Source organism: Molothrus aeneus, chromosome 31 (assembly GCF_037042795.1).
Source record: "Molothrus aeneus isolate 106 chromosome 31, BPBGC_Maene_1.0, whole genome shotgun sequence".
NCBI lineage: Eukaryota > Metazoa > Chordata > Aves > Passeriformes > Icteridae > Molothrus > Molothrus aeneus.
In genome coordinates, this window is record NC_089676.1 from 792006 (window position 1) to 810999 (window position 18994).

The following is an 18994-nucleotide window of genomic DNA, read 5'->3' on the forward strand; positions in this document are numbered from 1 at the left end:
TAAAAGAAAAGGATAGATTAAAACTATACTAAAAGAATAGAAGAAAGGATTTCATCAGAAGGCTAGCAAGGAATAGAAAGGAATGATAATAAAATCTTGTGACTGACCAGAGAGTCCGAGACAGCTGGACTGTGATTGGCCATTAATTAAAAACAACCACGAGACCAATCAAAGATGCCTCTGTTGCATTCCACAGCAGCAGATAATTATTGTTTTTCTTTTCCTCTGAAGCTTCTCAGCTTCTCAAGAGAAAAAAATCCCAGCGAAAGGATTTTTCATAAAATATATCCGTGACACCCGTGGTCCTCCTTGCTGGCCTCTGATTGGTTTGCAGGCAGTCTCCTCCCCTGGACTGCCCCCCTTTATAAACTGTTGTAATTCCCATTATCAGTGCTCTTCTGCTGTGTTCCCTTGGAGTTTGTTTGGTTGTAACACCTCTGTGTGTGCTCCCTTTGGGTTTGTTTGGTTGCAAGACCTCTGTGTGTGCTCCTTCCAAGTTTGTTTGGTTGTAACACCTCTGTGTGTGCTCCCTTTGGGTTTGTTTGGTGGTAACACATCTGTCTGTGCTCCCTGAGTGTTTGTTTGGTTGTAACACCTCTGTGTGTGCTCCCTTGGAGTTTGTTTGGCTGTAACACCTCTGTGTGTGTGCTCCCTTTGGGTTTGTTTGGTGGTAACACATCTGTGTGTGCTCCCTTTGGGTTTGTTTGGTGGTAACACCTCTGTGTGTGCTCCCTTTGGGTTTGTTTGGTTGTAACACCTCTGCGTGTGCCCCCTCTGAGTTTGTTTGGTTGCAAGACCTCTGTGTGTGCTCCTTCCAAGTTTGTTTGGTTGTAACACCTCTGTGTGTGCTCCCTCAGTGTTTGTTTGGCTGTAACACATCTGTGTGTGCTCCCTCAGTGTTTGTTTGGTTGAAACACATCTGTGTGTGCTCCCTTTGGGTTTGTTTGGTGGTAACACATCTGTGTGTGCTCCCTTTGGGTTTGTTTGGTGGTAACACATCTGTCTGTGCTCCCTGAGTGTTTGTTTGGTTGTAACACCTCTGTGTGTGCTCCCTTGGAGTTTGTTTGGCTGTAACACCTCTGTGTGTGTGCTCCCTTTGGGTTTGTTTGGTGGTAACACATCTGTGTGTGCTCCCTTTGGGTTTGTTTGGTGGTAACACATCTGTCTGTGCTCCCTTGGAGTTTGTTTGGTTGTAACACCTCTGTGTGTGCTCCCTCAGTGTTTGTTTGGCTGTAACACATCTGTGTGTGCTCCCTTTGGGTTTGTTTGGTTGAAACACTTCTGTGTGTGCTCCCCTGGAGTTTGTTTGGCTCTAACACCTTGGCCCTTCTCCCGCCCGTTCCCCAGGGTGTCAGCAGCTCCCCTGTGCTCTCTGCCCCAGGTACCCCATCCAGACCCCCCGTGAGGCCTGTTATGGAGACATGAACGGCTTCCCCGGGGTGAGGAACTACGGCGTGGTGGACCCCGAGGACATGTATGACGTGTACTGCTACGCTGAGGACCTGCCAGGTGCCCGTGGTGCCACCTCTTGCCCTCCTCTGCTTTTGCCCCTGTAACCTGTTGTAAACCCAAGTGAACCAGCTGCAGGTGCTGGTTTTGGGTGTGAAGACCTGCTGTGCCACTCCCTAAAGCATTCCTGGTTCCCTTTGGTGGCGTGTGGGGCTCTGTCCCTGGCAGCAGGCAGTGCCCAGGCTGGGCTGTGCCCGCAGTGATGTGCCCCAGACCAGCAGCACACTGGGTTGGGTGCTGTGCTTTGCATGAGGTGCAGATCCTGCCTGACTCCGTGTGCCTGGGGGTGGCTGGTCCCTCCTTTTGGGGTCCCCACTGGCGGTGGCAGCTGCTGTGGGGTCAGTTGGTGGTGCCAGGGGTGAGGGACAGGGAGGCAGGGGCAGCTGTGGGGTTGGTACCTGCTGTGCCTTGGGGCAGTGGTCCCCAGCCCTCGTGAACGTGGAGCCTCACCACGGTGCTCACTGGGCTTCCAGGTGTCCTCAGAAATGTCCCACACGTGGATTGCTCAGTGCAGGGCATGGACCTGCTCCTCTGCAGTCCCATTCAGGGGCGCTTCAAAGTCTCAGCTCTGTTTGCAAGGGCAGGAATCGATCCCATGTGGCATGAGAGCTCCAAACGTGCCTGCACTGTGGCTTTCTGTGCATGGGCAGGGGTGCAGACAGGAAGGCAGGGAAGCAGGCAGGGGTGCAGGCAGGAGGGCACAGATGCAGGCAGGGATGCAGGCAGAAAGGCAGGGATGCAGGCAGGGAAGTGCTCAGGAAGGCAGGAAAGCAGGCAGGGATGCAAGGATGCAGGCAAGGATGCAAGGATGGAGGCAGGGATGCAGGGAAGCAGGCAGGGATGCAGGGAAGCAGGCAGGGAATCACTCAGGGATGCAGGCAAGGAAGTGCTCAGGAAGGCAGGGATGCAAGGATGGAGGCAGGGATGCAGGGAAGCAGGCAGGGATGCAGGGAAGCAGGCAGGGATGCAGGCAGGGATGCACTCAGGGATGCAGGCAGGGATGCAGAGAAGCAGGTAGGGATGCAGGGAGGCAGGGAAGCAGGCAGGGATGCAGGCAGGCAAGCAGGCAGGGATGCAGGCAAGCAGGCAGGGATGCAGGCAGGGAAGCACTCAGGGATGCAGGCAGGGATGCAGGCAGGGATGCAGCCCTCCTCCAGCCCCCAGCATCCCTCCACACCGCAGCCTCCATCTCCAGCTCCTGGGCTCCTGCCGAGAGCACACGAGGTGAGGGCGCTCCGTCCTCCCTCATCCCCCTCCCCATCTCTGACTCCCATCTCCCTCCTCTCTCCTCAGGTGAGATCTTTTTGGAGACATCCCCGGCCCGGTTCACTCTGGAGGAGGCTGCGCAGCGCTGCCGGGCTCTGGGTGCGGAGCTGGCGAGCCCGGGCCAGCTGTACGCAGCCTGGAACGCGGGGCTGGACGCCTGCAGCCCCGGCTGGCTGGCGGACGGCAGCGTCCGCTACCCCATCGTCACCCCCCGGGAGCGCTGCGGAGGGGCCCTGCCCGGCGTCAAAACCATCTTCCTCTTCCGAAACCAGACGGGATTCCCCGATGCCCAGAGCAGATACGATGCGTACTGCTTCCGAGGTAAACTGGGAGGCAGCGACCGCTGGGAGGCTCCGGGAAGCGCCCGGGTTGGGGTGCATGTGCCGGGGTTGTGCTGGGATGCCTGGGTGCTCTCGGTGCTGGGGCTGTGCTGTCGGGGCAGGGCTGGGCTCTTTGGTACCGGCTGAAGCTGCTGTGCTAGGACAGGGATGCCCTGCATGCCGGTAGAGCTGAGAGGGGAGGCGTAACCTGCATGTCCTGACACTGCATGCTGACACCTCGATGCTCTGCACGGCCCTGACACTGCATGCTGACAGCTCTCCATAGGGCAGGAATGCTCTGCATGGCTCCAGCAGTGCATGCTGACACCTCTCAGTAGGGCAGGGATGCTCTGAGGGTCCCAGCAGTGCATGCTGACACTTCTCAGAACAGCAGGGATGTTCTGCAGGGTCTTGACACTGCATGCTGACAGCTCTCAATATTGCAGGAATGCTCTGCATGGCTCCAGCAGTGCATGCTGACAGCTCTCAGTAGGGCAGGGATGCTCTAATGGTCCCAGAATTACCTGCTGACCCCTCTCAGTAGGGCAGGGATGCTCTGCAGGGTCCTGACACTGTGTGCTGACCCCTCTCAGTAGGGCAGGGATGCTCTGAGGGTCCCAGCAGTGCATGCTGACCCCTCTCAGTAGGGCAGGGATGCTCTGCAGGGTCCTGACACTGTGTGCTGACCCCTCTCAGTAGGGCAGGGATGCTCTGCAGGGTCCTGACACTGTGTGCTGACCCCTCTCAGTAGGGCAGGGATGCTCTGCAGCGTCCTGACACTGTGTGCTGACCCCTCTCAGTAGGGCAGGGATGCTCTGAGGGTCCCAGCAGTGCATGCTGACCCCTCTCCATAGGGCAGGGATGCTCTGCAGGGTCCCAGAATTGCATGCTGACCCCTCTCAGAACAGCAGGGATGTTCTGCAGGGTCTTGACACTGCATGCTGACAGCTCTCAATACTGCAGGGATCCTCTGCACAGTCCTGACTCTGTGTGCTGACAACTCTCAGTAGGACAGGAATGCTCTGAGGGTCCCAGAATTGCATGCTGACCCCTCTCAGAACAGCAGGGATGCTCTGCATGGCTCCAGCAGTGCATGCTGACCCCTCTCAGTACAGCAGGGATGCTCTGAGGGTGCCAGCAGTGCATGCTGACCCCTCTCAGAACAGCAGGGATGTTCTGCAGGGTCTTGACACTGCATGCTGACAGCTCTCAATATTGCAGGGATCCTCTGCACAGTCCTGACTCTGTGTGCTGACAGCTCTCAGTAGGACAGGGATGTTCTGCAGGGTCCCAGCAGTGCATGCTGACCCCTCTCAGTAGGGCAGGGATGCTCTGGGGGTCCCAGCAGTGCATGCTGACCCCTCTCAGTACAGCAGGGATGCTCTGAGGGTCCCAGCAGTGCATGCTGACCCTTCTCAGTACAGCAGGGATGTTCTGCAGGGTCCCAGCAGTGCATGCTGACCCCTCTCAGTACAGCAGGGATGTTCTGCAGGGTCCCAGCAGTGCATGCTGACCCTTCTCAGTACAGCAGGGATGTTCTGCAGGGTCCCAGCAGTGCATGCTGACCCCTCTCAGTAGGGCAGGGATGTTCTGCAGGGTCCCAGCAGTGCATGCTGACCTCTCTCCATAGGGCAGGGATGCTCTGCAGGGTCCCAGCAGTGCATGCTGACCCCTCTCAGTAGGGCAGCGATGTTCTGCAGGGTCCCAGCAGTGCATGCTGACCCCTCTCAGTAGGGCAGGGATGTTCTGCAGGGTCCCAGCAGTGCATGCTGACCCCTCTCAGTACAGCAGGGATGTTCTGCAGGGTCCCAGCAGTGCATGCTGACCCCTCTCAGTACAGCAGGGATGCTCTGAGGGTCCCAGCAGTGCATGCTGACCTCTCTCCATAGGGCAGGGATGCTCTGAGGGTCCCAGCAGTGCATGCTGACCCCTCTCAGTAGGGCAGGGATGCTCTGGGGGTCCCAGCAGTGCATGCTGACCCCTCTCAGTAGGGCAGGGATGCTCTGGGGGTCCCAGCAGTGCATGCTGACCCCTCTCAGTAGGGCAGGGATGCTCTGGGGGTCCCAGCAGTGCATGCTGACCCCTCTCAGTAGGGCAGGGATGCTCTGGGGGTCCCAGCAGTGCATGCTGACCCCTCTCAGTACAGTAGGGATGCTCTCTCAGTGCATGCTGAGAGGCTGTGGCAGAGGAGGGAGGCCCTGCATGTCCTCAGTGCTTGGTGCCAGTTCACGGTGACAGACCAGGGGTGTCCTGCATGGCACCATCGCTCTGCATGGGCTCTGTGGGCACAGCTTCACGAGGGTTCATCCCCCAGGGCTGCAGGCCTGGGGATCACTCCTGGGGCCCTGGGGCTATGTGGCACAGCCTGCCAGGCTGGTTTGGGGTGATGCAAGGAGACCTGTGGGGAGCAGCAAGGTGAGCAGTGAGGCAGGACAGAGGCTGGCAGGGATAACGGGCACAGAAGGAGGCAGAGCTGTCCCTCCACTCCTCCTGCCTGACCCCACATCTCTGTGTGTCTGCTCAGGGCCGTGGGGGCTCACAGTGTGGGGATGCTGAGCATCTCTGGGCCTCAGTTTCCCCAACTCTCAGCAGGGAAAGCTTGGGTTAGGCAGGATTGACCCGTGCCATGACTCCACAAGCCCTGTAACCCACTAACCCCCCATGCATGTCTGCTCTCCCCGGGGTGGGGAGGGGGGCGTAGAGGAGGATCCCCACAGGGAGGGGAGTGCAGGGTTCAGGATCTGGCCCCACCACGTGCTGCTGAGCCCCATGGCTCCTGCTGGGGCTGCTGGCACTGCCTGGGAGGGCCTGATCCTCCCCCTGCTGACCCCATCTAGGAGGGGAAGGGGAGGCTGAGGAGAGCTGGCTCCCTCCTGGGGTGCCAAGGCTCCAGGCCTGCTATGGGGTGAGCTCATCTCTGAGCGCTGCGGAGCCAGGACAGGGCAGTAATATCCCACTTTCTTTCTGCCCACAGAAGGGACAAACTCTTTCCCTGAGGCTGCAGGAAAATACCAAGGCCAAGAGCCCGAGGAGAATCTCCTCCAGGAGATTGTCACAGTGGCAGAAAAGCTGGAGGAGCTGCAGCTGCCCCGAGCGCCCGTGGAGCTCGAGTCGCGAGGGGCCATTTACGCCGTCCCCCTCTTTGAGGACCCTGACCTGGGCAAGCCAAGCCAGACCCCTGAAGACACCCTGGGGCCACTAGCTACCTCTGTGTCCTCAGGTCACCCCATCCCTGCCTCCCCTTCCCCACAGCCCTGGCCAGCCCCGAGGCAGGTCCCGTTTCAGCTGGGGAGCTCATCCCTGCCCAGGAGCATGGGGGACAGTGGGGACTGTCCCTCGCTGCTCGGTGGGGCCAGGGCTGGGGCACAGAGAGCAGCCACAGAACGGAGGCACCTGAGGGTGCCCAGGTCACCCCAGCTGTCCCCGGCCTTCCCCCAGGGCCGGGGCACCGGAGTGTTGGTGTAGGGCAGGGACAAAGGGACAGCTGCGTGTCCCAGCATGCAGGGCCAGTGCTGGAGCGGGTTTTGGCAGCACCGGGAGCTGCAGGAGGGAGCTGGCAGCTGGAGGGACACGAGGCGAGGGGCAGCGGTGAGGGGCTGAGCTCGGGCAGCCGCGCCCTGCGGAGGGGACAGCGTCACACGGGCTCGGGGCCACTCCCATCTCCCCGCACGGCTTTGTGCGAGCAGGTGGGCAGTGCCCGCAGGATGGACAGTGCTGGCAGGATGGGCAGATCTGGCAGTGCCCGCAGGGTGGGCAGAGCCGGCAGTGCCCGCACAGTGAGCAGAGCCGGCAGTGCCGGCAGGGTGGGCAGAGCTGGCAGTGCCCGCAGTGCCTGCAGGGTGGGCAGAACTTGCAGTGCCCACAGGGTGGGCAGTGCCCGCAGCCCTGTGCTCTGGCGGGCAGTGCCCGCAGGGTGGGCAGAGCTGGCGATGCCCGCAGGATGGGCAGCCTGGCAGTGCCCTTAGAGTGGGCAGTGCCCGCAGGGTGGACAGAGCCGGCAGTGCCCGCAGGGTGGACAGAGCCGGCAGTGCCCGCAGTGCCCGCAGGGTGGGCAGCCTGGCAGTGCCCGCAGGATGGGCAGCCTAGCAGTGCCAGCAGTGCCCGCAGTGCCCGCAGGGTGGGCAGTGCCCGCAGGATGGGCAGAGCTGGCAGTGCCCGCAGTGCCCGCAGGATGGGCAGTGCCCGCAGTGCCCGCAGGATGGGCAGCCTGGCAGTGCCCGCAGGATGGGCAGTGCCCGCAGTGCCCACGGGATGGGCAGAGTTGGCAGTGCCCGCAGTGCCCGCAGGATGGGCAGCCTGGCAGTGCCCGCAGTGCCCTGCCTGGCTCCCGGCCCTCACTGCCTTTCCGCCTTGCCCTTTGCAGAGGAGCCGCACGGAGCAGCCCCGGGCAGAGCTGGCAGCGCATTGGCGGAGAGCCCGGCCGGAGGGCGGCACCGAGGCCAGCCCACGGAGCCGGAGGGACCCACCGGTGCCCCAGCAGGTGACACGGAGCCTCCCGAGGGCTTTCCTCGTCCGCCCACAGAGCTCCCGGAGCCTCCACGGGACGCCTTGGGGCGGCCGGGCGGCCCTGCCAGCCCCGGGCCACCCGGGCACCGAGCGCCATCGCCAACCGGTGCCGCTTCTGCCGCCTCGACAGAGAGCCGAGAAGGCGCTGGAAGCTCCCGCCGCGGGCACAAGTCCGGCGGGACCAGCACCCCCTTTTCTGGGGCTGAGGACGCCGAGCTCTCCGGAGATGTCGGGGAGAGCCCCGGGGTGTCCCCGCTGCCCCCCGCGCCCCCGCACGAGGACGGAGAGGAGCACTCGGGGGCCGTGTGGCTGCCCTCGCCCGCAGCGACCCCGTGGCTGCCCCGCAGCAGCACCGCAGCGGCCCCGGGCACGCAGCGAGGGATGCCTGCCGCACCTTCCGAGGAGGAGGAGGAGGAGGAGGAAGAGCATCCCTCCGTTGGCACCGTGGACGGTTTCCTTGCCACCGTTCCGGGAGAAGCAGGTGGGACCCGCAGGGATGGCCTCAGCTCTCCCCGTCCTGGCACCTCTGGGGTGGTAGTGCCAGGGACCCCCAGCTCGGCTGTGCCCCTGCCCACCGAGCGGGCCAGCGTCGGGGCGGGCGCCTGCTCGGCCCGGGGTCCCTGCCGTGCCAGCCTTGCCCTCGGGGCAGCCGTGCTGGCCGCTCTGTGGCACTAGAGATAGCCGACACCTTTCCTTCACGCTGTGCTGCCCTCTGTCTGTCTGTCTGTCTGTCCGTGTCTCCTCTCTTTCTCTCTCTCCCTCTCTCTGTCTCTCTCTCTCTCTCAGCTGGGTAAGGGAAGGTTACAGGTCTGGAGAAGCGCATATTTGTCAAACAAATTGGTCTGATCTCTGCATGCACTTAAATCTCTTCTACTTCTGTGAAGTGTTTTAATGACTGTTTCCATGAAAAAGCCCCGATAAGCGAAAGGCGGCCCCAGTCCCTGCTCTGACTAACCGTGGTACTAATAAAGGGAATTAATTAAAAGCTTTGTAGAACAAGCATCTCGGCGAGCTCGTCCTTGCGCCTCCCCCACTGACGAACTAATCCCCGCCCCCGGCCCTGCCCTGCCCGGGAATGGGGTGGAAGGGACCCCTTGGAGGGGGAATCTGGGAGGGCTGGGGCTGCTTTTCCCCCTCCATGTGCCCCCAACACTGACCCTGCACTGCCCTGGAGCACTGGGGCTGCTTTTCCCCCTCCATGTCCCTCAGGACTGATCCTGCACTGCCCTGGGAGCACTGGGGCTGCTTTTCCCCCTCCATGTCCCCTCAGGACTGACCCTGCACTGCCCTGGGAGCACTGGGGCTGCTTTTCCCCTCTCCATGTCCCCTCAGGACTGACCCTGCACTGCCCTGGAGCACTGGGGCTGCTTTTCCCCCTCCATGTGCCCCCAACAGTGACCCTGCACTGCCCTGAAGCACTGGGGCTGCTTTGCACCCTCCATGTGCCCCCAACACTGACCCTGCACTGCCCTGAAGCACTGGGGCTGCTTTGCACCCTCCATGTGCCCCCAACACTGACCCTGCACTGCCCTGGAGCACTGGGGCTGCTTTTCCCCCTCCATGTGCCCCCAACACTGACCCTGCACTGCCCTGGAGCACTGGGGCTGCTTTGCACCCTCCATGTCCCCTCAGGACTGACCCTGCACTGCCCTGGGAGGGGATTTAGGGCTGGACACTGCATGGCAAGAGCAGGGGGACACAGGGGGGACACAGGGCCCCACCAGGACCACCCTGCCTCGTGCAGCTCTCAGTGGCACCCTAAAATCACTGCAGAGCCCTATGGAGCACAGCCCCCAGCCCCATGCCAGGGGCTGAGATGGGTGAGCAGGGGGCCCACGAGCTGCTGTGGGTGGGTGGGTGTCACCAACCAGCCCCACTCTGCCCCCTTGGGGGGTGACCCCAGCTCTGATGCCCATGCCAGTGCCAATCCTCTGCCCCATCCCGCTCCCTGCAAGGGAATCTGCAGCAGAGGGCACCATGTGCAGTCCCTACCCACCCCCAGGGCATAACAGGAGCACACACAGGGCTTAAGAAATCCCCTGAATTAGGAATTCCATTTGCATCCACAGCCTGGCAACCTCCAGCTCTGTGATTTCCCTGCTAAAACTCAGAGTTCCCACTCTCCTCCTGCGTGATGAGCACTTGTGAGAGGCAGACAGGGAGGGCAGTGCCCAGGCCAGCCCCAGGGCACCAAGGAGGCTCTGTGGAGGGTGGCCAGACCCCGTGGCATGGCTGCCTTTGCCTTGGCAAGGAGAGATGCCCGGGAGGAGCCAGCTGTGGGGCATTTGGGGGCCCTGGGTCACCCGTCCTGTCCCATGCCTCGCCCTGCTGGGGATGGATGAGCTGCAGACCCCCCAGCACCTCGTGGGGAGGGTGAGGGTGGCACCATTGTCCTTGGCACATCTCCACCGAGCCCAGGACCATAGAACAGGGCACGACTGGGCTGGAGTGGGTCAAGGACTTGGAGCAGGGCCTGGGCTGGTGCTGGCAGCAGCTCTGCATCACTCTGAGCTGGGAGCACACGCTGTGCTCTGGGCTCATTAATGACCACAAGGAGCTCCTGGGGCGGTGCTGGCTGGGTTATCAGCCTTGGCCAGGCTGCAGGTGACACCAGAGGGACAGGCCTGCTGGCACCTTGCTGCCAGGCCAAGGACACATGGCTGGGATGTGCCAAAGGCTTCATGGGCTGTGCTTCCCTCCCAAAACACTGCATCACCCCAGGGAAAAGCAGGAGCTGGTGTGATGGTGCTCACAGGGGTCCAGGGATGAGGGGAGAGAGGAGGATCTGACTCCATGTTTCACAAGGCTGATTTATTATTTTATGGTATATATTATATTAAATCTATACTGAAAGAATAGAAGAAAGGATTTCATCAGAAGGTTGGCTAAGAATAGAAAAAGAAATAATGAAAGAATGAATAACAAAGGCTTGTGGCTGGGACTCTCTGGCTGGGACTCTCTGTCTGAGCCAGATGAGCTGTGATTGGCCATTAATTAGAAACAACCACATGAGCCCAATCCCAGATGCACCTGTTGCATTCCACAGCAGCAGATAACCATTGGTTCCATGTTGTTCCTGAGGCCTCTCAGCTTCTCAGGAGGAAAAATCCTAAGGAAAGGATTTTCCATAAAAGATGCCTGTGACAAGCTGGGCCTGGGCAGAGGGAGTGGGCCAGGGGCTGGCATGGCAATGACCCCAATGAAGGGGAGATAAGAGCATCCAGCTGTTAATGAAGGGGAGATAACAGCATCCAGCTGTTAATGAAGGGGAGATAAGAGCATCCAGCTCTCACCTCTGTGCTCCAGGAGAGGCCAAAACCCCAGGTCTGGCCAGCTCTGGGCCAGGGATGCTGAGCTGGGCACACCCAGGGCTGGAAGGGCGCTGTGGGACTGCCCCAGGCACCTCCTGGTGCACCTGAGAGCCTCACCTGGCCCAGAGCTGGCGGCCCCAGAGCCAGCTCAGAGCTGCTGGCTGTGGGACACTGCAGGGGTGAGGACGTTGGGTTGGTGAGTCAGGGATGGAAGGAAAAACTCCAGTTTTCAGGGGGATCAGAAGGCTCTGTTTAATGAGAGCAGAGGAACTTTTGTAATGGGACCTGCTAAGGTGATTGGTCTCAAAGTAGAAACATCTCACACTATTGGTGAGCTCAAAATCAGAAAAATCTAATTGGTTCAAATTAGAAACATCTCACACTATTGGTGAGCTCAAAATCAGAAAAATCTAATTGGTTCAAATTAGAAACATCTCACACTATTGGTGAACTCAAAATCAGAAATATCTGACTGATTCAAAGTAGAAACATCTCACACTATTGGTGAGCTCAAAATGAGAAATATCGAATTGGCTTCAAAGTAGAAACATCTCACATTATTGGTGAGCTCAAAATCAGAAAAATCTAATTGGCTCAAATTAGAAACATCTCACACTATTGGTGAACTCAAAATGAGAAATATTTAATTGGTCTGGAATTAGAAACATCTCACACTACTGGTGAACTCAAAATCAGAAATATCTGACTGGTTCAAAGTAGAAACATCTCACATTATTGGTGACCCCAAAATGAGAAAAATCTAATTGGTTCAAATTAGAAACATCTCACACTATTGGTGAGCTCAAAATGAGAAATATTTAATTGGTCTGGAATTAGAAACATCTCACACTATTGGTGAACTCAAAATCAGAAATATCTGACTGGTTCAAAGTAGAAACATCTCACATTATTGGTGACCCCAAAATGAGAAGAATCTAATTGGTTCAAATTAGAAACATCTCACACTATTGGTGAGCTCAAAAAGAGAAATATTTAATTGGTCTGGAATTAGAAACATCTCACACTATTGGTGACCATGAATAACACACAGTGGAGAACCACAACTACAAACAATGCTGACAGAAAGAGAGAGATAAGAATTGTTTGAGTCCTTTCCTCTCCGGTTCCCAGGCTCAGCCTGGGAGAAACTCTCTGAGCTGAGATGCCCAGGAGGCCGTGGCAGTGCTGGGCAGTGCTGGGCACCGAGGAGGTGCCCGGGCCCTGTGGTGAGCACGGCTGCTGTCCCTTGCAGGTGGCTGTGTCCCCAACCCCTGCCTGAACGGAGGCACCTGCGTGGAGGACGGCGCCCAACTCACCTGCCTGTGCCTGCCCGGCTACGGGGGCAGCAGCTGTGAGAGACGTGAGTGCCCTGGTGCCACCCTGGCCTTGAGAGTGCCCTGTGCCACCCTGGCCTTGAGAGTGCCACCCTGGCCTTGTGAGTGCCACCCTGGCCTTGTGAGTGCCCTGTGCCACCCTGGCCTTGAGAGTGCCACCCTGGCCTTGAGAGTGCCACCCTGGCCTTGAGAGTGCCACCCTGGCCTTGAGAGTGCCCTGGTGCCACCCTGGCCTTGAGAGTGCCACCCTGGCCTTGAGAGTGCCACCCTGGCCTTGTGAGTGCCACCCTGGCCTTGTGAGTGCCCTGGTGCCACCCTGGCCTTGAGAGTGCCACCCTGGCCTTGTGAGTGCCACCCTGGCCTTGAGAGTGCCACCCTGGCCTTGTGAGTGCCCTGGTGCCACCCTGGCCTTGTGAGTGCCACCCTGGCCTTGAGAGTGCCACCCTGGCCTTGAGAGTGCCACCCTGGCCTTGTGAGTGCCCTGGTGCCACCCTGGCCATGTGAGTGCCATCCTGGCCTTGAGAGTGCCACCCTGGCCTTGTGAGTGCCCTGGTGCCACCCTGGCCTTGTGAGTGCCCTGGGTGCCACCCTGGCCTTGTGAGTGCCACCCTGGCCTTGTGAGTGCCCTGGGTGCCACCCTGGCCATGTGAGTGCCCTGGTGCCACCCTGGCCTTGTGAGTGCCCTGGTGCCACCCTGGCCATGTGAGTGCCCTGGTGCCACCCTGGCCTTGTGAGTGCCCTGGTGCCACCCTGGCCATGTGAGTGCCCTGGTGCCACCCTGGCCTTGTGAGTGGCCTGGTGCCACCCTGGCCTTGTGAGTGCCCTGGTGCCACCCTGGCCATGTGAGTGCCCTGGGTGCCACCCTGGCCTTGTGAGTGCCCTGGGTGCCACCCTGGCCTTGTGAGTGCCCTGGTGCCACCCTGGCCACGCTGCCCAGCTCCTGCTGCAGCCCAGGGGGCACAACCGAGGGGCCATGAGGAGTTTGGGCTGAGGTGGGCTCCGTGCTCACCCTCCCCTCTCTCCCCTGGCTGCCTCAGCCCTGAGGAGCTGCAGCCCAGGCTGGGACAGCTTCCAGGGCTCCTGCTACCGTCACTTCTCCACCCGGAGGAGCTGGGAGGACGCAGAGAGCCAGTGCAGGCACCACGGGGGGCACCTGGCCACCATCCTGACCCCCGAGGAGCAGGACTTCATCAATGGTAGGTGACACTGCTGTCCCCTCCCTCCCTGCTGCTGAGCCCTGCAGGGCTGGGCTGGGGATTGACAGGAGGTGGAGCCCAGCCCTGCAGGGCTGGATGGACACACAGACGGACAGACAGACAGAGAGGCCAGAACATGGATGGTACAGGCAGAGATGTGGGAGCAGACAGGTTCAGTCCTTGGAGTGTGTGCAGGGATGGGAGCAGAGTGGGGAAGGGGCTCTGGAGCACCTGAGAGAGCTCAGGGTGAGGGAGAGGAGGCTCGGGGGGCACCTTCCCCCTTCTTACAGGGTGGAGTCACCTGGGGGTCGGGTTCTGGAGAGTGTCCAGGGATGGGGACAGAGTGGGGAAGGGGCTCTGGAGCACCTGAGGGATGGGGAGGGGCTCAGCCTGGAGAAAAGGAGGCTCAGGGGGGACCTTCTCCCTTTTTACAAGGTGGAGTCACCTGGGGGCTGGGCTCTGGAATGTGCCCAGAGAAGGGAACAGAGTGGGGAAGGGGCTCTGGGGCTCCTGAGGGAGGTGAGGGGGGCTCAGGGGGGACCTTCTCCCCTTTTACAGCTCCCTGAAAGGAGGGTGGGGGCTTGGGGTCAGGCTCTGGAGAGTGTCCAGAGAAGGGAACAGAGCTGAGGAAGGGGCTCTGGAGCACCTGAGAGAGCTTAGGGGGGCTCAGCCTGGAGAAAAGGAGGCTCAGGGGGCCCCTTCTCCCTTTTTACAGGGTGGAGTCACTTGGGGTCGGGCTCTGCTCGCAGGGAAAAAGGAACAGGAGCAGGAGAAGTTGCACCAGGGGAGGGTTAGGCTGGATATTGGGAAAATCCCTCCATGGAGATGCTGCCCAGGGGAGCGCCCATGGCTGAAGGGATTTAGGAGAGCTGTGGATGTGGCACTTGGGGACAGAGGTGCCCCTGGCTGTGGGATGTGGCTGGACTCGATGATCTCGTCCCTTTTCCAACAAAATCCCACAGTCCAGTGATGGGTGGGCAGAGCAGCAGAGGGGTGGGTAAATTTGAAAATTGGGTGTAAAGTTGAAGGCACAGCCATGACCTGCCTGAAATCAGCCTTGGAGGGATGGGGGAAGGCAGAGCAGGGGAGAGGCGCTATGGGAACGGGACAGAGAGCAAAGAGCCTGCAGGAGCTGAGCGTGGAGGGGGAAGGGGCAGGAGAGACCTCACAGGGACACAAAGGGACAGGCAGGGCCTGGTTGGACCTGGAAAGGGACTGGTAGAGCCAGGTGGGGACTGGTGCAGACAGGTGGGGACTGGCAGGACAAGATGGGGACTCACAGGGACAGGTGGGGACCTGCAGGGACAGGTGAGGACCAGGGGGGACAGGTGGGGACTGGCAGCGCCAGGCAGGGCCAGGTGGGAAGTGGCAGAGCCAGGTAGGGACCTGCAGGGAGAGGTGAGGACAGGTGGAGACCGGCAGGGCAAGGTAGGGACCTGTAAGGAGAGGTGGGGACCTACAGGGACAGGTAGGGACCTGCAGGGACACGTGGGGACCAGGGGGAACAGGTGGGGACCTGCAGGGCCAGGTGAGAACTGGCAGGGCCAGGCAGGGACAGGTGGGGACTGGTATAGCCAGGTAGGGACCTGCAGGGCAAGGTGGGGACCAGGAGGGACAGGTGGGGACCAGGAGGGACAGGTGGGGACTGGCCTAGCCAGGTAAGGACCTGCAGGGAGAGGTGGGGACAGGTGAGAACCGGCAGGGCCAGGCAGGGACTGGCAAGGCAAGGTGGGGACAAGCGGGGACCTGCAGGGACGGGTGGAAACTGGTAAGGCAAGGTAGGGACCGGTGGGACAAGGTGGGGACCTGCAGGGACAGGCGTGGACAGGAGGGGACAGGCGGGACAGGCGGGTGCCGGGCTCTGCCGCCCTCTCCCGGCCGGCCCTGTCCCGCCTCTCCGGGGTTGAGGGGCGAAGGGGATCCCCGATGTCCCTTTCGGGTGACCCCAAACCTCCCAGCACCTTCCTGCTGCAGAGCGAGGGACACTGCCAGGTCCCCAATCCCCCTGAGCGCAGCCCTTCAGCCCCCTCCTGACACCAGGGCTGTGGCCCTGTCCCTGTCCCCACCATGCCCCGTGTCCCTCAGCAGCCCTTCAGCCCCCTCCTGACACCAGGGCTGTGGCCCTGTCCCTGTCCCTGTCCCCACCAAGCCCCGTGTCCCTCAGCAGCCTTTCAGCCCCCTCCTGGAACCCAGGGCTGTGTCCCTGTCCCCACCACGCCCCGTGTCCCTCAGCAGCCCTTCAGCCCCCTCCTGGAACCCAGGGCTGTGTCCCTGTCCCTGTCCCCACCATGCCTCGTGTCCCTCAGCAGCCCTTCAGCCCCCTCCTGACACCAGGGCTGTGGCCCTGTCCCCACCACGCCCCGTGTCCCCCAGACCAGTACAGGGAGTACCAGTGGATCGGCCTCAACGACCGCACCATCGAGGGCGATTTCCAGTGGTCTGACGGGAGCCCCTTGGTAAGTGGGGGCTGCCAAGCCCTGCGTGCCCTCACAGGGAGGGCACCACCAGCCTGGCACCTCCTCATCCTCCCCCCCAGGCCGGGATTTGGGGCTCCCAAACAGGAGCTGCCTGCCTCACCTGGCTGAGCATCATCCCCAGCCGCCTGATGACCCCTAGCTAAGCTAACAAACACGGCCCTCCCTCCAAGAACAAACCTCACAGCAGAACTAACTCTTGTAATCACATTTTTCAACTGATCCACCTTCACAATTGTCCTAACAGGAGCTGCAATCCACCTTATTGCCTCACACACCCTATGGTGCTCATAATGACACAACGAGGTGTCGCAGACATCTTTTATGGAAAATCCTTTCCTTAGGATTGTTCCTCCTGAGAAGCTGAGAGGCCTCAGGAACAACATGTAAACATTGATTATCTGCTGCTGTGGAATGCAACAGGTGGATCTTTGATTAGTCCATGTTAGTTGTTTCTAATTAATGGCCAATCACAGCCCAGCTGGCTCAGACAGAGAGTCCGAGACAAAGCCTTTGTTATCATTCTTTTTCTATTCTTAGCCAGCCTTTTGAAGAAATCCTTTCTTCTATTCTTTTAGTATAGTTTTAATGCAATATATATCATAAAATAATAAATCAAGCCTTCTGAAGCATGGAGGCAGATCCTCATCTCTTCCTCATCCTCAGACCCCTGCGAGCACCATCACAACCAGGCACGCTCCCATCCCACATCACATCAGTCCAAAACTCCTCCACACGAGAACATTTTCTCATAGCCCCACATAAAATCCCCTCCTAATCCTCAAACCTGAACTGATCTCCACTATCCCCCTATGCAAGTATAGTTTCAACCAAAACATGAGACCGTGACTCTAAAAATAGAAGTTAAACCCTTCTTACCTGCTGAGGTAAAAGCAGTGAGAGCTGCTAACTCTGGTATCTGGGTATAAAACCTCAGCCTCCTTACTTTCAAAGGATAACAGTAACCCAATGGTTTTATGATGCTGGCAGGGGGCTGTGTACAAATCACAAACGGGACGGGGCTGCTGTGGAACGGGCCTTGAGCTGTTTGATTTTCCAGCATCAGCCTCATTCCATAGTTATGACAATGGGAAGGTGCCAGCAGCTTACATCCCAGGCAGCAGACTAAGAACTCAATGTTACAGCCCACTTTATAAGTTTTGAACTTTATAAGTTCTTTTTTATAAGTTTTTTAACTAATTACACAAAGCAAAAGCACATTGACAGCAGTTCTATCCAATCACTATAAGCACACGTACCTTTGGTTAAAACAATGTTTGCTTATTTCAAATACAATACCTGCTTGTAAGCCTTAAAACACAATGCACACAGTTCCATTATTAAGCTTTAACCTTCCTAATATCTTGCTAGATAAACTTTTTTGTAGCTTAGGGAGTTATTTTAGACAAGCGTTAATACACAGATCATTGTTCTATTTGTCTTTGTTTTTCTGCAGTTTAAATAATTTTTTTGCTGACCTATCTCATGGTTGCTGCTTAGCTTTAATCAGTTCTACTGTATCTGGGGCCTGCCTTTTGCAGCTTTCCCAAAACCCTCTGATTTTGTGCATTCCCACAGTCTTAGGAGCCACTCATCTTGGTGCAAGTCCAGGTGAAAGTCATGGACCTCTCACCAGTCCTAAACACATTCATACTGTGAAAAACGCCAATCGCTTGTTTTTAAAATTTTAAAAGTTTAATAGTAATAAAATGGTTATAAAAAATAGTAATACAATTAGAGTAATAATAATTTGGACAATTTGAATTAGGACAATATGAGACAATAGAGACAAAGAGTTACAGATGTCTGGGTGCCTTTTTCTGGGCAGCACCAGCCTGAAAAAGGACCCCCATTAACAAAGGATTAACCCTTATAAACAACAGCCTGTTGCATATTCATACACTTCATACATGATGCATAAATTCCATTCAAACACAGGATTCTGTCTGGTCATCACCAACTTCTTCCTCTGAATCCTAACAGCACCTTCGAGGTGGGAAGAAGTTCGTTTCTCCTGATAATGGAGCAATAAATTCTCTTTCTCTGAAAGATTGAGGTGTCCTGTGGATGCTATCTCGCTGCGAGCCCTTCCTTTAAAAAAAGTATCTTACATAGCATCGCTTCTATTTTAACATTTTTTATAACCTAAAACTCTATTTAACGCAGTACTTAAGAGAATGAATACAGCATCACTTTCTAACACAACACGTCTAATATTCATTTTAATATCTGTGAAAAGCCAACCATAAAATACCTGCGAAAAGCCAATCATAAAATGCATTTTTCACAATACTCTTAACCCCAGTAACCCTCTCCACCCCCATCCTATTTCCACTTCCATCCAACACCAGAACAACCCCAGGGAGCCACACCTGGGGTTTGCCACGGAGGTGGCACCTCCTTCCCCATGGGGGTGGCACTGCCAGGATGCTGCCAGTGCTGGATGCCCCCTGCACCCCCTGTGCCCCCTGTGCCCGCAGCTCTACGAGAACTGGCACCCTGGGCAGCCCGACAGCTACTTCCTCTCCGGGGAGAACTGCGTGGTCATCGTGTGGCACGATGGTGGGCAATGGAGCGACGTGCCCTGCAACTACCACCTGTCCTACACCTGCAAGATGGGGCTGGGTAAGCTGGGCTCAACCGTGGCTTGTGGGAGCAAACAAACGGCACAATTTTTGTGAAATTGTAAAGTTGTAAATTTGCGGAAGTTGTAAATTTGTGAAAGTTGGATGTTCATTGCAGCGCTGGACGCGCGTGGGGGTGGTTCCTCCTAAAATGACATGAGTGCCTCTGGGAGCTCCAAATCCTTTTTAAGCTCCCTCTCAAATCCATATATGTGCAATTTCACGATTGGCCATAATTTCATTGTTTCTCAGTTTCACAATAGGTTCATATGTATTCATTCCACTGATTTTGCGTGACATTTGCCGCTAATTCTTCTTTATCAGAAAGAACTCTTGGGTCAGGTTGATCTGCTCTCCCAGCAGTTTCTGTCTCTCTGTCTGTCTGCCCTCCCCTTTAATCTCTGTCCTTCAGCTGAAGAAATTCCTTAGAGCATAGATTTTTAGGAGAACAGGC

The 18994-nt window shown here is 57.9% G+C and overlaps 1 protein-coding gene across 3 annotated transcripts in view; it reads left to right on the top strand.

Moving 5' to 3' along the window:
- The window catches only part of BCAN (brevican), a 34310-nt gene that overhangs the window by 11195 nt on the left and 4121 nt on the right, over positions 1 to 18994 (top strand). Inside the window, exons 5-13 of one of the 3 annotated variants that reach the window (XM_066567899.1) lie at positions 1382 to 1509; positions 2803 to 3096; positions 6070 to 6315; positions 7459 to 7575; positions 7732 to 8082; positions 12165 to 12272; positions 13284 to 13442; positions 15816 to 15898; positions 18397 to 18541. In XM_066567899.1, the coding sequence (XP_066423996.1) occupies positions 1382 to 1509; positions 2803 to 3096; positions 6070 to 6315; positions 7459 to 7575; positions 7732 to 8082; positions 12165 to 12272; positions 13284 to 13442; positions 15816 to 15898; positions 18397 to 18541 (1631 nt within the window). Of the gene's footprint in view, positions 1 to 1381; positions 1510 to 2802; positions 3097 to 6069; positions 6316 to 7458; positions 8083 to 12164; positions 12273 to 13283; positions 13443 to 15815; positions 15899 to 18396; positions 18542 to 18994 lie in introns of all 3 variants that reach the window. The other 2 variants (XM_066567897.1, XM_066567900.1) reach the window with 2 other exon arrangements.